Source organism: Castor canadensis, chromosome 15 (assembly GCF_047511655.1).
Source record: "Castor canadensis chromosome 15, mCasCan1.hap1v2, whole genome shotgun sequence".
Lineage (NCBI taxonomy): Eukaryota > Metazoa > Chordata > Mammalia > Rodentia > Castoridae > Castor > Castor canadensis.
Genome location: NC_133400.1, coordinates 36,936,453 through 36,954,647, shown reverse-complemented (window position 1 = coordinate 36,954,647; position 18,195 = coordinate 36,936,453). Strand labels below are relative to the sequence as shown.

The following is an 18,195-nucleotide window of genomic DNA, read 5'->3' as shown; positions in this document are numbered from 1 at the left end:
TTTAAAACTTTATGACCTTATGGACTCTTCATGATTTCAACTCATGAGCTATGTTGAATTCAAGTATTTATAATCAACTATGATGTGCTATGGACTTCAGATTTTTTTTTCTTTTTTCTGTCAGTCCTCCAATCTAGTATTAATACTCTAGCATTCTACAGTGTGAAGCATACTGTGGAACTTGAATACAGATGCTTTTCAAATTGTGGTGGAGCTATGTCCCAATAAACTTGTTGTAAATTGAAAATGTTATATGTCAAAAATGTACATAATATACCTATCTACATAACAGCATAGCTTAGCATCTCAGTACACTGCAAGTATCAGTTGTTTACCCTAGAGAATTAGTTTGCTTACTGGAAGCTGTGGCTTGCTGCTGCTATCCAGAGTCATGAGAGAGTGTTGGATCACATGTCACTAATGTCACTAACCAGGAAAGATCAAAATTTAGAGTTTGAAGTATCATTTCTACTTAAATGCATGTCATTTTTGAACCATAATAAAGTCAAAAAAATATGTCAACCATTTATAAGCTAGGGACTGTCTGTGGTTACAAGATAAGCTAGCAAAATGAGATTTTTTTGTGTGCTGGGGTATGGTGGAGCCTGAGGCAGGAGGGTGTCTAGTAAGTTTGAGGTCAGTCTGGGCTACATAGCAAGACCCTGTCTCAAAAAAAAAAAAAAAAACCCAAAGACTTGAGATTTTTTACCTTTATTTATCATGAAGCCAAGAAAAGAGGGATTGATTTTAAGCTGATCGCAAATTAGCTTGTTATATACTGCAGGAGAGGTGTTAACCTGTTATTGAGAGGTTATAGAGCAAGCTTTCACTTCCTTGTAATATTGTAAGGTACCTCTGACAAATAGAGAGTTTGATCATGTTAACCACACATACAAAAACTTTGTAAAATGTAAATCTTCCTGGTTGATGCTGGATCAAAACTGGGCTTAGGAGACAAAGTATATGAACCATTTCAATGATTTATTTCGTTATATTTTCAAAGTTAGTATTTGCAGTGGAAATAATACTTTCCTGGAGACTAAGCTTTTTTTTAAATAGATATAGGGTGGATGTTATGTTCCAAGTTAATAGCCAACTATTTTAAGTTCACGAACATGCACTGGGCCAAGGGGCCAACAAAGGAAAAGAGAAAGGGATAAAGACAAAGGGTAGACAATTGCCATTTAACTCCTCTAAGGCAAAACCACACTCATGGTCAAATACAGCCCTCTGGATATCAATATAAGTGTTACAAGTGGCAAGACTTTTTGATTCCCATTTCTGCCACTAATTTATGTGATTATCTTGGGCTAATAAGTTGTCCTTCCTTATTCTCAGAGGGAGAGATCCAAATGCTTTTCCTTGGCCCATTTTCTAGAACCCTGGGATATCTTATGAAATCCTCACAAAAACCCTACAAAGTTTAGGGACAAGCTATTTGAAATTCAGTAAAGTTAAGTAACTTGACCGAGGTAGGATCAGGAACCTAGATTTTAAACAAGCATGATGGGCTGCAGAGTTCCTACTTTCCCAGACTGTCTTCCAGCTCCCTGGTCTATAAAAAAAGAAAGCTATCCCTCTTTTGGCTTCCTCATTAGATTGTGGCAGTTCGGTGAAAGGAACGTAAAGATGTTTTGCAAAAGTTAAAGCTTCAACATTATCACTGTGGCATTTGATAATTTGAAGTCCTCTCTTTGTGGCTTTTAGAAAACAGGTTCCTAACAGAGTTCTTTTTATGCACCACAAACCTCAAGAATCCATAGAAAGAACCTCCCCTCCTCCTAATACACATGTGGGCATGTGGGCACATGCACACATACATTCATTCACTCACTTCTGTGCTCTGGGCCTAGATTTGCAAAGACTCGCAGGAGATACCATGGAAGAGGTGTCACTTTCAGTCATGATTAATTCTCTTTAGGGCCCAGTGGAATGATCCCAGAGCATTTCTTACAGAAGCTCAGAATCCCAAAGGGATCCTCTGTTGCCATCTGAAATGGTTTTCCTCTCCATTACCAAGTAGGACCTCATGTAACACATGACAAAACTCTGAAATTTGCTTATACCTACGCCCATAATGCTCGTCCATAATGTTAGCAGAAAGGTTTTAGAATGCTGTTTCTACTCTAGATAGATCCAGTCAGCCTCAGAGAATTGCAGTTATTCCTGTTTGTGGACCTTGTGAAAGTCCTAGAGAGAAAAAAAAAAAAAAAGATGCTTTTGTCTCTTTTTATCTATTTTTATTGTACTTGATTCTTAATAAATTTTACTAAGAGCTTGCATGTTTGTTCACTGGCAGCAGCAGATTCATACTCAGTATGTTTCTTTATGAAAGTTTACCTTGCATTAGTCCCTGGAAGGTTTTTAGGTGGCTTAAAATTGATGAACAGATTATTTATTCATTTATAGGTGAAAAATTATTCATATAGTCTTTGAATGTCAAATTTCTTGTGAATCATTGAGCTTGTGACTGCTTCTGAGTCAGTCCTTTTATCTATTGTAGTCATTGTTGCAACAGCTTTTCTTTTAAGAAGAAAAAGTTGGGGCCAGGCATGGTGAGGCACATTTGTAATCTCAGCTGCTTAGGAGGTGGAGACAGGATCTGGAGTTTGAGGCCAGCCCTATCTCAAAAACAAAATAAAAATAAAGGCACTAGGGGTGTGGTTCAAGTGGTAGATCACTTGCTCAGTAAGTACAAGGTGGGTTCAATTCCCAGAACTGCAAAAAAAATGGAGGGGGGGAGGAATTTATGTAATGCATTCTTGTTTTAATTTCCTTATGAGGCAATACTAATAGAACATCTCAGGCAGGCATTCTTATCTGGCTTTTACTATTGCTTTTGTTTCTTTTAATGCTAATTAAGATTAAAGAGCTTAATTGTTGGATTAGGTTTTGATATCATATGCTTCTTGACATGCCAACATTCACTAGGTGGAATGAACGTAAGAAATAAGAACATTTGCTTTACTCATGGTGTAACTTAGCCAGATTTCTCCATGCACTGTGTATACTTTTATCTCTGGTTTACCAGTGAGTTTTTTTAAATTATTATTTGCATCACCCACTGACTTGGTTGCTTTTTGAACCAATGGCACTATGTTTCTTTTCTCTTTTTTTTTCCAAGGTTTATCCTGTCAATGAAATTTCTTTAGCTTTACTGCTATCAGGCACTCCTGTGAACAAAATTAACCTGCTCACAGGAATGGTATTCTAGTCTGATAATGATTTGATTTGCTGTCTTGTTATTGATTTGTGCACCAGCTTTCATGTTGAAATAGATGAGGTTCCTGACAGAACCATTACTGTAAAGACCTCCAATCAACTGCTTTCTGCTGCAGGTCTGTCAGTCAGGCTGACTAGGAGATAACCCTGAGGATGTGTATTATCAGGCCTTTTTCATCTCTGCCTTTCCCACTGCCAAGACATTCTGTAAGCAATTATGATCCAGACAGAGCCTGTCCTCTGATGCCTAAGACAGCATCTATGGATCACACAATCTTTGCTCAGAGAAAGCCATTGGTGTCAGAGGTACCAACTGGAGTGTTGCTTGCCCAGTATTTCCTCTTAAAGAAAGAAGAAGAGATTACAGCTCAAAGTTCCTTAGCATGGTTTTGATACTCACAAAAATCTTTGCTTTGAACATTGGATAGAAGATATCGATCAGATGATAGAGCTCTCCTTCCTCTATTTCCATTATGATTAGATCAAGGATAGAATGAGCAAGTGAATATTCTCTGGTTATGGAACTGTAAGCTCAGTTTGCCTCATCAACTTGTCACCCTATGCATATTAGTAGGAATCAAGCAATATGACCTCTTCTTGCAACTTTCCCATCTCCTATATTAGTCATCTTATGGGTTGCCATAACAAAATACTATAAATAGAGTGACTTAAACAATAGAAATTTATTTTCTCACATTACAGAATTTGGGAAGTCCAAGGTCTAGGTGTCAGCTGACTTGGTTTCTTTCAAAGGCCATCTTCGTGGCTTTGGACAGTCAGTTTTTTCTCTTTGTCCTTACACTGTAGAAAGAGTCTCTCTCTCTGTCTCTCTTTCTCTCTCTCTCTCTCCCTCTCTCTCTTTCTCTCTCATATCTCTTCTATGATCACTAATTCTGTCATAAAGGCCCCTCCCTCATAACCTCATCTGAACCTGATCACCTCCAGATATCATCACATTGAGGCTGAAGTTTCAACATAGGACTTTGGGGTGGGGGTACAATTCAGTTCATAACATATGGCTTAGTAAAATTTTTGCATAGTTATTCACTTATTTAACAGAAAACAGTAAATCCTACTTATTATCTTGGTATTTTTTCAGAAAAATGCCAGCTGTGTGATTTACCAGTGGTGCTAGATTTCCATGAGCTTTATATTGTTTTTCTCTCCTCAGCTGGGTCATAGTTAAAGAAAAATGCTGATATATACAACGGTATCCTTACTAACCACAGAGCAGGAACATTTTAGAAGGGTAAATATATTCCCAGGACTCTACAGGAATACTCATCCACCTCTTTGCACATTTCCAGCCGTGCTTGAGTTCAACCTTGATATGTGTGAAGGTTGTCGTGGTCAGTCATGTATATCTGCCACTGTCTCGTTTGCTTATTGGCAAGTACAGCATGTCTCTAGTTCTTTAGACAGACTGAATTTATAAGGATCTAGCCCAAGGATACCATCATTCTTTTGACCTTCCACATTTCCCCCTTTCTTTCTCCCTTGCTTTTTTCTTACTTCATTTTTACATTTAAGTGCCTTTATGCTGTTACTGTCAAATCAAGTTTGTGACCTTGTTAGCTGGGAATGAGGGTATGAAGTCAGATTTTTTCATGCCTTTTTGTATTAGTAGTCCTAAAAATAGATGAAATTTTTTTTTTCTTAACTGTGCCATTCACTTGGTAATTTACTCTCTCTGTGTTCAGTAAGTGAAAAGGTTACCTTTTTTCTTTGGTGATTATTGATTACAAGGTTTTCTATAACATGCTCACAGAACAGCTGAGATTTTATAAATAGAAGAAAGAAGGCTGAAGGGAAACTTTTAGATCTCTGTCTATCCTTTATGGTGTTAAGAATTTTAAAAGATGAATGTGACATACTAAGTTCAGTTTTAATATCTCAAATTATTGTAAGACTTTTAAAAGTCTTTTAAAAAAGCAAAAATGTTATTTAATTCAATGCGACACTTGCTTAAGTAACTCTAAGACTTGAATTAAAAATTTATATATAATACATTCCTCTATCTTGAATCTGAGAAGTCAGATAATAGAAGTTTGCTAACATTTTTGTGAATCTTTAGAATCTTGAAAACCTTTTCATGTACACTTTCTTTTTCATTCCTCAAAATAATTTCATAAAGTAAGTTAAAAGCAATATTCCCATTTGAAAAATAACTTGCCAATTATTTGATAAGTCCCCATATTTTATTATACCAATTTTATGTGGTATAAGCAAATGTTAGTGATGCACATTTAGCACATTTACTTTACCTTGTTGTTGGAGTCTGTTACAAAGCAAACCCAAAATTTTGACTTTTACCCTGAATGTTTTAGTGTGTGTGTATACAAGTGCATGTGTGTGTATGTATGTGTATATATGTAGGTATATATACATATACATATATGTATAATTTTTAAAAGGAAATTTTGAGTTTTGTTCTTGTTTTTCATTTTGTTTTTGAGACAGGCTCTGCTATGTAACCCAAGCTGGCCTTGAACTCAAAATCCTACTATTTCCACCTTCCAGGTGCTAGGATTACATCATGCACCACCATGCTCAATTAAGATATTTTCTTAATGATCACAATACCTTTATCATACCCAACATAATTAACAATAATTCTTTAGTATCACCAAGTACCCAATTCTTATTCAAATTTCTCTGATTGTCTCCAAAATGGCTTCTTATTTTTGAATCAGGATTTTTTAAAACAAGACCCACACATGGCATTAGTAGTTATATCCCTAAAATCACTTTTAGTTTTGCATCTACCTTTCCCACATTTATTTTCATTCTGTTGACTTGCTAAGGAGATCAAAGGGTAGTTCTTCAGATTTTTAACTCAGTATTCTTCCCCCACAGATATAAATTTTAAATTTAAATAGAGAAAGAAATAAAACTAATAAAATAATAAATAGAAGATAATTCTATGTCTTGACTATAAAAAAATTAAATTTTTTATTTAAAATAGAGGTCCACTGAGGAGGTTATTATAACAAATGCTTTGTAACAGGTAATTTCATAAACAACTTTAACAAAGCATCCAAAATAGCTATATTCTTCTGACTTTATGTTTGTGTAACACTTTTTCTAAAATCAGTCACCAATAAAGATAAACAAGTAAAGAAATCAAAAATCCTACTCTTTGCCAATAACATAGGCTTAGTCCAGATTTTCTTTTACTAACTAAAGAAATACTGATGTTAAATCTTAATTCTGGTACATATTTGCTTGTTACCTAAATCAGGAGGCTCTCAATTATTTTCTTATTTGCAAATACTTCATCATCTTTATTGCTCTTATCAATGAACAAATATTATACATTTATCATATAGTATCAATGTAATAGTAATGCTTTTTAATGATTGTTATGTCCCATCTTGTGTTAGTTGAGTTTTCCTTATTACAATGAACAATCTGAGCCAGATAATCCTGGCTCAGATTCAGCTACTTGGAAGACAGAGATAGGTTTAAATTTTAAGGCCAGTCCAAGCAAAAGTTAGTGAGACCCTATCTCAAAAATAAACCAGTCATAATGCCTGCAATCCCAGTTATTCCAGGATTGGAGATGTAGAAGAGTCATGGTCTGAGTCTGACCCAAGCAAAAGCACAAGACCCTATCTGAAAAATAAACTAAAGCAAAGCAAAAGACTGAGGGCATGGCTCAAGTGGTAGAGCATTTGCCTAGAGAGTGTGAGGCCCTGGGTTCAGTCCTCAGTACTGAGAGGAAAAAAAAAACTTATAAAGAGAGTTTATTTTTAGGTTCACCTTTTTAGAGGTTTCAGTCTACATCCAGTTGCCCCCATTGCTTTTGGGTCTATGGCAAAACAGCACATCACAGCCAGCAACACATAGCAGAGCAAAACCTATTATTTACTTCATTCCTGGAAATCAAAGCAAGAAAGAAGAAGGGCAAGGGTCCCACAATCCCAATGACCAAAAGACTCCCACTAGGCCCCATCTCTTAAAGTTTCCACCACCTCTCCACAGTGCCAAGGTAAGATCTGTAACATCCTTTATATATATCTTATATAATCTAGCTCAGTGTTTTGCAATATATACTCTGTTGTCAACTAGTAGACTGAATTCCCAGCTTCCAGAAATGACAACAAATAATAGAGGAGAAGATAAAAAGAACTGAGAATTTCATCACCAAAGGATTTAAGGATAAAGCATAGGAATCTGTTGTATAAAAGTAATTCCTTGTTTTTTCCCAGTGTTGTGTAGACTTCTGGTTGCCTAAGGTAGTTTTATTTACAGAATTTTCTTTGATTTTCCTAACTTGTTTGAGTTCTTTCCTCAGTATATAAAAGAAATAATATGAAACTGCAAAAATGATTTTAAAAAAACTTCTCAAAAAATTGCTTACAAATAAATATTTTGGTTATTCTGAAATCTGTTGGTTAAAGTACATTCTCTAATACATACCATTTATGTTACAACTAATTGCATCCTTTTATTTCAAATGCAGGCACTTCTCCTTTGTGCCCTCCCACCCAAAAGGATGACTTGCAGAGTAAAAAAAATAGGTATTTTTAAAGTGCTCATTATTCCTGGGAAAGGAACATTTCCATAACAGCACAACCATCCCTTTTTGCAAAGTGCATTGTTTGTGTACCATTTGTTTCCACATGTATCTGGTGTTAAGAAAACACATGGTGGCAGTTAACTTGTATACAGTGTACTATCATACTGAATTGGTCAAAACCTAAGCATTTAACTCTTTCATGTTTACAACCTAACTACACATGTAAGAGCAGGTCTCGTTTTTAAGAGTCCGGTTATGTCACACTATCTTGATGGAAGCAATTATATCAATGGTTCAAGAAATTCAAATGGCCTTTTCTTCATTCCCCTTTGGAAGGGTCAGTGCCATTAAGGGTATTACTGAGAGAAGCACAAGGTGATTTTATTTCCAGAGTTATTGATTCATGCTTCCCCTGCTTTGTTTCAGGTGGATCATTCATGCTATGGAATATGAATTACAGATCCGTGGCGGAGACAAGCCAGCTGTTGACTTGTATCAGCTATCACCCAGTGAAGTTAAACAACTTTTGTTGGACATTCTCCAGCCTCAACAGAGTGGAAGGTAATTAGGGCTCTTTATTATCTGTAGGACACTGGATCTATAGAAACACCAAGATTCTTAATTGATATGTGTATGAAATTAATATATGTATATAAAATTGAAGAAGAAGTCAAATTCCGCAGAGTATCAGAGGCTACCTTACTAGATTGAAAATATAAGCAAAGAGGCTAATGAAAATTTCTGTCTTAACATGATTTCTTATTTATACTTTTGAATTTTATACTTTTTTCAGCTATAGTTTTAAAGCATTTCCTCATTTTTATTAATTGTGTACAAAATATAACACTTTACACCAGTTTGATGAAATTCCTTTTATGAAACTTTATAGCATCCAGCATCTCCTTCCAACATTTTAGCAGAAGGGATTAGGTTTGGGTAACATTATTTAAATATGTTTGTAACCTGTGATTCTATCTACCTAATTAGACTGTAAGCTTCAGGGCTAACTCCTTTCAGACTTAATTTGTGGTAGCCTTAGAATAAGAACAAAACAAATATTTGTAAGTTGACTTGAATTTAAGATTTTTTTCAAATTTCAGAATGAACTTTAATTATTTAAGCAAGTATTTTTTGAGCATTTTGTGCCTAGCCTTCTGCAAGGTGATAGAAGTTATATGCCTAGAAAATTCTGCCTGGACTTTCTACAAAAGTCTACAAATATATATAATATGATAGAGATGTGTCAAATGGACACTGAAGACAGCTAGAAGGAGCCTCTATGCCACCGCTGGATCATTTCAAGTAACATGATAATAGTATTAAATTATAACCCATACAATAAATATTCATTAGTTCATGCTAACATAAATAAATAAACGGGAGAGGTGGAACTCTTCTTTGGAGCAGAATATAATAATAAGTGTGGCAAGAATGATAGAAATAAAAAATCATCTTTAGGAAAATGAAACAGTAACAATTGCTGCAAGCAAGAACCACAATATATGGAAGTAATATGAGGAATGGAAAGTGCATGATTTGAAAATTCCCACTCAAAAGACTTACAAAGTAAAGAAGCTGCAGACCCCACCTTAACCAAATAAGTAAGAGTCGCATCACCAGTAATAAGAATAGCATGTACCCCTGGTTGATGCGTTGAAGAGAATTCAATGTCACTCCTGGATAATTTTGCCAAAAATGCAGAATCTAAGTTTATAAATAAGATCCCATCAGACAAACCCAAACTGAGGAAAATCCTGTTAAACAACAGACATTTCTAAGGAGTCAGATTCATTGAGGATAAAGGAAGACTGAACTGTCACAGATTAAAGAGGAGTTTCAGGGAGGATAGATGCCATATAGGATTCTGGATTGGACTTTGGACCAAAGAACATTACTGGAAAAATTGGTGAAATGTCAGCAAGGTCTAAAAATTAATATTGTGTCAGTGTTCACTTCCTTGTTTTAGTAATTGTGCTGTAGTTGTATGTGATGATGAGAGGAGGGGGAGCTAAGTAGAAAATGTATAGGAACTTTGAGAGTTATTATTATGACTTCTATAAATCTAAACTTTTTCAATTTTTTGTTTTTCAAATAAAATGGCAACAAAAATTAAAAAGAAGTCTTCTAAAATAATCCCCCCATTGTGAGTAATCTCGTGTATCTTTTTATGTTCTAAAGAAGCATCTCCCTTTTGAAGTATTAACCATGACTTCATAGAACTCTGAAACATCTTTTTTGTTGCTACTGTTGTCAAACAATGGGAATAGATGGGAGAATCAAATGCACAATGTGGGGGTTCTAGGTTATCCAAAATTAAATATCATCAAGGGACCCTAGACCTTTGGACTTCTTCACTTTCCACAAAACTGAACCCAGCAGTTACTTATTTGGTCTATTAAAAGAAACTTTATATATCCAAAAAAAAGATTCCTCTCTGAACTAGTTATCAGAATTCACTGGTCCTCTTTTATAAGAACAAAAATGTCTTTTTCTTTTTACTAAAACCTACATAGATTTTTTTTTCTGTTGGTGGTATTAATGTTTGAACTCAAGGCCTCATGCTTGCTAGGTAAGTGCTCTTCCACTTTACCACATTCCTGGCCCTTCTTGCCTGATTTGTTTTTCATATAGCATCTTACTGTTTTGCCCATGCCAGATAGATGATGCTTTTTTGAGAATTCATTTTCATTCATTTTTCAAATGCTTATTGAGCATCCTTCTGGGAGGGATGTATAGGAATGATCAAGTCATATGGTTTTCATGCCTTTATGACGCTTACATTTAATTATATGTGAGAGCCACAAAAGTTATTGTGGAATTGGTGGTTCCTTTGTTTTTTTCTGTGTTCTTAAAATAGGACTTCTTCATGTATTAGAAATAATTTCATCATTGTAGTGAGCAACTCATAGCTTACTAGAGAATAATGTTTTGCCTGTTGATTTTTTAAAATCTTGGAGATTTCCTCCTTTCCTGGAAGCTGTGTTTTTACTGTGAAATATTTACTAACCTCTGTAACACATGGCAGATATGCATCATTGATGGGTGTTAGCTTTTATTACTTGCCCTATTGGAACAGTTAATCCATTCTGAAAACCCTGTTCTACCAGAACAAGCTTGTTTTTCAATGCTGAGGCATTTTTCCTTTGTTCTATAGATGTTGGCTGAACAGGCGTCAGATCGATGGGTCTTTGAATAGAACTCCCCCTGGCTTCTATGACCGAGTGTGGCAGATCCTGGAGCGTACACCCAATGGTATCATTGTAGCTGGGAAGCATTTGCCACAGGTAAACCTTACTGTGTTTATATTAAGAAAAGGGACCTGAAGAAGTGGAGAATTCTTCCTTCTCTGTGCTACAAATCTGTTTTTCAGTGTTCTAAAAGTATCCAAAGGAGGACTATCTAGATATTCAAAAGGATGAAATACTAGAAAATAAGAAGTCTAATCAATTGGATTGGAAATGTTTTCCCCAATCTTAAGTTACTTTTATTTTTCAATTTTAGGGTTCTTCTATATGAAAAAGCTTTCTTTCTGAAATGGATACATTACAAGGAAGTTATATTTGATTAAAAATTGTATTGTCATATTTAGATATTCCAAGGAGCCTCTCTGTACAGGTACCACATGACCAAACCTCTTGCTGAGCAAGCTGTCCTTCTTCTCTTTACCTATTAGTGAACTTAGGGTTTCTTTATTTGATTTTACATAGGAGTATCCTTTCACCACCAAGCAGTGTGGACCAGTGCTGAGTGATCTCACAAATAAAACATGCACTGAAAAGACAGAACCAGACCAAGCCTAGTAAAGCAAAGTGACCTAGTAATGCCATTAGGAAATCACCACTTAGGAATTGCTTTGAGCATGAAAAATGCAATGACTTTTGGGTCATTGAAAAGATAACCACTTACTGTACTTGAGGTGTAACTTACCTGTGGTGAGCTACGAAATGGATTAGTGCCCTCTCCTACATATGTTCCTTAAGTTATATAAAATGGCCTCCTTCTTTGAAATGATCATTTTATTTATTTAATTCTGGCTTCTAGATCATTCTGCATATACACAAAAGCAGGAAATAGAGTGCTGTATGAGTTTTCTAGTGTTGAAACTTTAACCAAATTAATTTTGATGTAGCTCTTTATTCAAATAAGGTATTCTCAAATAAACACATATGCCCTCATTTTGCTTACATATATACACAAGAGTATCCCTGGAAGGGCTCACAAGAAATTGGTAGCATTGTTTTCTTTGGGAAGAAGAACTTTATGTCTAGGGATCCAGTGTGGGCTTTTCACTTAAGCCTTTTTAACCTTCCAAAGTCTGAACTATGTGAATACATTTCTTACCCTGAAAGATGAATAAAACCATTTTTAAATATTGTTTATACTATTCATAGACTGTGAATGGTTTTATTTATAGTACACTGTGGCAACCTGTTGTTAGCACCTGTCTCAGCACCCACTAATACCTACCAAGTTTTATTTGATTCTGTGATAGCCTCAGCCACTTACATTTACTATCCTTTCATTGCTGACAATAACAACAATAAATACATGTTACATATTTTATACCCAGGTACTTTTCAAGTGTTCATTTAGTCCTCATAGCAATTTTGTGAGAAAGGTACTTTATTATTCCCATTTGACAGATAAGAAAACAGACACAGCTAAATGACTTCTCAAGGTCATATCTAGTAAGTAGTTGACCTAGAGTATGATCCCTGGCATTTTGTCTTCTGAGCCTTTTCTCTTCTCGTTACCCTACCTACTCCAAGTCCATTCAGAAGAGTAGGAAATAAGGCAAGCTTGATATCTCTTCTGTAGGCTTAATTATCATAGCCGCATAGTAGCTAGATTGCCTTTAAAATGAGATATATTAAGAGGAAATTAATGTGAAATATGAGTGTCTTCCTTTCCTTTTGTATAACCTCATTAATCCCATTGTTAGAAATTTAAACCATTACAGTAACTGTTTTGGCAACCATGACTCATTTTTCAAACATTAACAATATGTTGTGTTATAATGACTATGGAGTACAATGGATGTATTAAATAAAGGACTCAGGCATTATTACCCACATGCTGGGCAACTTTGCTGTCATTTGATTGCAAGATGACAATCAAGGGGTCCCTCATTCCCATTCTGAGTAGCAAGTAGATGTACATTGTTCCAGAGCTATGACTAAGCTTACTGTAAACAACTGGGATAAAAGCAAATTAGTACGTTTCATTATCTCTGTATCTCTGGTAATAATTCCAGTGACCCCATCTGTTTTCTACCCCACAAGCCTAACATTTAGACCCTTCCCTCCTATCCTTTGAAGGTTATTTATCTTGTCCAGATTTGGATTTGAGTTTTGTTTTCATTTGGTTTGTGAAGTGAATGGTAGATAATATAATGCTCCTGTTTTAAATAAAAGACAGAGAGTAGAGAAAATTCTTTTAGTCTTACTTTTTTTCTGTTTCCTTGCCATTTTGGCACACAATATTTTTGCTTATTTGTGTGCATTTTTATGCTTTCAGGCTCAGAAAGTACCTGCCACAGAAATGATGTAAATTCAATACCAAATGACTTACATGCTAAAGTCTGATAGCAAGCATAACTTCCTATGTTAATTCTGAAAGCAATATGTACTCTATTTGTTGTCTCAATTTTGGCTATTCTCTTTATATATCAAAATGGCTTTCTAATATATTCCTTTTCCCCAAAAAGAAAAAAATGCTTTCTAAGGCTTTATAGAAACTGAAAGAGATTAGTGATTAGAAACTAAAATTCCTTTATTAAGTGAGCAGAGTATTTCATTTAACATGTTAATGTGGATTTATTTTTTTCAGCAACCAACCCTGTCAGATATGACCATGTATGAGATGAATTTTTCTCTACTTGTTGAAGACATGTTGGGAAATATTGACCAGCCAAAGTATAGACAAATTGTTGTGGAGGTTTGTATTTAAAAAAATGTATGTTGCTGAAGATGTGCTTTCTGTTTGCTTACTGAAAACTAGTATAAGAAAACTGCCCAAAAGACCAAGAATTCTGTCCCTCACCTGACTGTAAGTTCTTCCAATGCAGTGCTCAAGAAAGCAACCATCCATGACCAAAGTCAATGCACATGCACAGGTCAGCACCTTAAACTGCCCCTTCAAGATGGAAAAACTACTGCACCTTTCAACTGCACACTCTGCCCACAACAGCAAGTGCATCACCACATTATAATAGAGGAAGGGATCGTTTCTGTTCATTTTGTTTTCAGTTTTTTCAGTTTACAGAAATAATGTACTTCTATTGTAAAAAAAAAGTCTCAACAGTTCAGAAAATTAGAGAAATCAAAATTTTCCCCCACACCCAGTAGCAACAGTTCATTTCTACTAATCTTTTGAAGGACATCTTTTCAAACATGTCTCTGGGTAGAGTTAAGTGCTAAAATACACAGGAATATGCACACAAATGCATATATATGCCTTTCTGTCACTGTAAAACATTTTGTCAAATACAGTAAAGCCTCCAACCTCCCTTTTTCTCTCAGAATGTCTCCATCAGACTGTGTTTCTTGAAAGGAGGTAATATGTCTTATTGATATATAAGCTGTCAGTGAGTGATAAACTAGATATATCCCCTCCCGCACTCTAGCAATTCTGGAACTACAGTCAGAACTGAGTGAGATTCAGCCTCATCAGTGGTGTCCCAGGATGTGGAAACTGATTGGTTAATCAGTTCCATAGCATGCTGAGAAGTGAGGCAGAGACAAGGATCAGGAAAAAAATGTAGTTGTTTGAAGAGTGGATGCTTTTTTTGTGTAGTGTCCTTGGCCTTCCATGTTTAGTACCCGGCATCTGGGACATACAGTGGACATAATGGTCCTTACAGACCAAAGTGTTGTCACTTCCTTTGCAGAAGAAATTTTTCTCTAGAGCTGCAGCAAAACTTCTTCTCCTGGCTAAATCCTGCCACATGGGTTTCCCACATTGTGACCCCCTAGATTTTTACTGAAAGTGATTCCTTTGGTTCTTTCAGACTCTGTTTTGGAAGCATTTAGATAAAATATCCTCAGTAAGAGTTACCAATTGGAAACTAAGAGGTCTGTTTCCTGATTAGTATACAAAGAAGGTCATAAATGTCATCAGAAAACCTTTACCCATATTGTATAATCAGACACAATCTTCACATGTGAGAATTGTCATCTAAATAAACATTACTTCTGGGGACTAATGTATGGGGCCAAACAACAGGTTGATGCATTAAAACAAGGTAGTTTATACAGACCAAATAGTACTGGTATCATAAAAAGGTCAGAGTTAAGTATGTTTTTTTCAAAAAAAACCATATTTTCCCCTAAGTAATTACTATTGCATCATGTACTTACACTTGTCTTGAGGCGCTGGGCTCTAAATTGTTTGATCATAACCCTAGTCTTAGAGACTCCATTGAATCCACTTCCTTTCTCTGACTTTGTTCCCTGCCACCTCTTCCCTGGAGGCCCACACCACTGGACACTGTTTTTGGTGGCTTGCCAAAAAGGATTGATACCTAAAGGCCCAGAAAAAGCACAGAGAATTGAATAGAGCACTATGTGTAAGGTACTGCCGAATTAAGACCACGCCATGTGTGGAAAAAGATTTATTAGAAATCTAGACTGCGGGGCTGCCTCCCTCCCCCCACCCCCACCCCAGATCAGGGAACAGCCACTTGGGTGAATTGAATTGGGTAGTGGGCTTTATAGAAGGGAGGGAGAGAGTCTCTAGTTTCTGATTATCTGCGATCACCAGATGGAACAGGTCGACATGCCTGGCTAGTTGAGTAACTGGAAGTTCCTGAGTTGTTTTGCAAGCCGAGGAACAATCAGGCAGGGAGAAACAAGCTGTCATAAATCAGGGGGCCTGGTTTTAAGGTGTAGGCTTGGGTCCTTCCGCCAGCCCCAAGAATGCCAGGGACCTAACACTATGTACCATGTAGAGTTAAGAAAGTCATTTCTATGTTATTAGTTTCACTTAAGTAACTAAAAAATTCTATATACTTATAGAGACATATGCAATGAGATAAATGTGCATTTTCCAAATAGAACTTATGCTGCTAACTTTCAAAATTAGGAAGATTCCATCCACATATGTGCCTTAAGCCTCTTAACCTAATACAAAACACACTGCGAATACTAGGGTCATCCACTGATCTGATATATGATTGCCTTTGATGTTTGTCTCTTCTAGTTACTAATGGTTGTATCCGTTGTACTGGAAAGGAACCCTGAGCTGGAATTTCAAGACAAAGTAGATCTGGACAAACTGGTGAAAGAAGCATTTCATGAATTTCAAAAAGATGAGAGTCAGCTAAAGCAAATTGAAAAAATAGTAAGTAAAGAAAACAGCTTTTTGTAGAACTTTTTCATTGTCTCAATTCTTCAAATATCCTTAATCTCTTATCAAGTACAAAATAAAGTACTTGAGAAGCAGTCTGACTTAATTGAAGAATTATTACTTTTTAATTAATTACTAGTCAGTTCAGCTATGACTTTGTGACAAAAAACAATCTAAGAAGAGATAAATTTTCTTTATATAGTTGACAATTAAAATGTGCCGTACCAGGAAGGAGCCATTGATTCCAGAAGGCTATAAAATTAAATTCTGAAGATGATGGGAACACAGAATAATCTAACATTGGTGATATGTACTGCATAGTATAGTCCCTTCTAGGCTTCTCTGCTTAATATTTTATGCTTGTCTGTGAAAAGATTCTGTAAGTAAAAATTATCAGCAAAGTAGAAAATACTAAAAATGTCTGTCTTTGTTTTACATGCTGAGAAGATACCTCAGGAAAATGAAAGAAAAGCTTAGGAGCTCATATTTTTCCATGAGGAGATGGTTCTGTGAATTTATTTTTCCCCTTAGGCTGATGTTGATTTTACCTGTCAATTCTTTACACCCAAAAAAATCAAATGTCTTGCTTCCTGTTTCCTTTTGTAGGATGACATGACTTCCTTTTACAACACTCCCCCCCTGGGAAAAAGAGGAACATGCAGCTATTTGACAAAGGTTGTAATGAATTTGCTGCTGGAGGGAGAAGTCAAGCCAAGCAATGATGACTCGTGTCTGGTTAGCTAGTGAGGAATTTGTAAGAGGCTCTGTGAAGATGCATTCACTAGAAGAGTGTTAAGTTTTGTGTTAAAGTTTAATCAAGGCAGCCATTAGTGTATGAACTGATCATGCTGGTGAGGTGATCGCCACATGCTTGGCACTTTCTTGGAACTTTGCATGAATTGCCAGTCTAATGCTGAGAAATGCTTTTAATCAAGGGAAAACAAGGATTTCACGATTATACCAACTATAATAATATTTACTGAACAATAGAAGTTTATGAATTGAAAATTCACTGCTGCATGTTTTATAGTCAGATAGCACATGAAAATGAATCTATGCTCTTCAGACTGAATTCTTACCTTCTATCATTAAAATGAACTTGTCAGCCAGTAACACTTACTGGGAAACAAAAGGTATTGAAAGAATGGTAAACATTTTATAAGTGGCATCATCATGCTAGAAAAAGATGTTAATACCCATCATACAAACAAAATTAGCCATATGATAATTTGATTTTCAGAAACTGCATTATTAACTAATTTAGTATACAGAGCTGTTGTCCAGTTTTTGCCTTGTAAACATGACTGTGGGTTTGAATTTGTGCTAAGTGTAGGATTTGGTCTAAAATATAACATAATATAATAAATCCATATATTATCAAAGATTTTCTTTGATCTCCAGCTAAAAATTGGACATGTAGAGTTATTCAGAACTATGTTACATTTAGAGCTGTTAACCTTGTGAAAGCAAAATTAAAAGTCATTAAATTTTATTTCTGAATTAACATATCTGGGCACATTCTTTATTTAAATTCACAATACTGAATTTAATATGCCAGAATATTTTCATTTAATTGATTTGGATGTGGAATGACGGAAAATCTGTGGTACTTGCCATCATACATATTTTGCTACCAACTTACTTAAGCAAATGTCAATAAAAGTAAAAAGCAGATTAAACATTCAAATTTTATGAATGCATTTCCTTCCTAAATGTTACAATGCAGTGCATTACTTTGAGCCTTGATCCCAAAGAGTCATTTTTTTGACCAGTCTTAAGGAGTTTCACCTGAGAAGTTAGATTGTCAAATAAAATATGCAATCCGTTAGTAAGAGTCTGGAAAGAACTAAGAAAGGAGAGGTGATTTCAGTAGCAAGTCAGTTGGTACCAAGTAAATGAATGTGTGAGCACACAGAGAAACCCAAAGAGTCAGTCTCATTTCCCATAACCCATAAGCCTAGATCTTGCATAAGAAATCGTATATACATTAGTTGGCAAAACTGAAAATTATAATAAAATTTGGTGTTACAGAACATTTTAAGGAGATAGATGTGACAAAGAGAAGAATGAAATTGCTTGACTTAATATATAAAATTAATTTATGA

General features: G+C 35.4%; 1 protein-coding gene across 6 annotated transcripts in view; it reads left to right on the top strand.

The window, feature by feature from the left end:
* Positions 1-17,777, top strand: part of Phkb (phosphorylase kinase regulatory subunit beta) — a 205,941-nt gene extending 188,164 nt beyond the window's left edge. For 5 of the 6 annotated variants that reach the window (XM_074056045.1, XM_074056046.1, XM_074056044.1 and 2 more), the window contains 5 exons: positions 8,171-8,305; positions 10,899-11,028; positions 13,574-13,681; positions 15,944-16,084; positions 16,697-17,777. In XM_074056045.1, the coding sequence (XP_073912146.1) occupies positions 8,171-8,305; positions 10,899-11,028; positions 13,574-13,681; positions 15,944-16,084; positions 16,697-16,834 (652 nt within the window). In that variant the 3' untranslated portion in view covers positions 16,835-17,777. Of the gene's footprint in view, positions 1-7,687; positions 7,746-8,170; positions 8,306-10,898; positions 11,029-13,573; positions 13,682-15,943; positions 16,085-16,696 lie in introns of those variants that run through there. The other variant, XM_074056049.1, reaches the window with a different exon arrangement.
* The last annotated feature ends 418 nt before the right edge of the window (positions 17,778-18,195 follow it).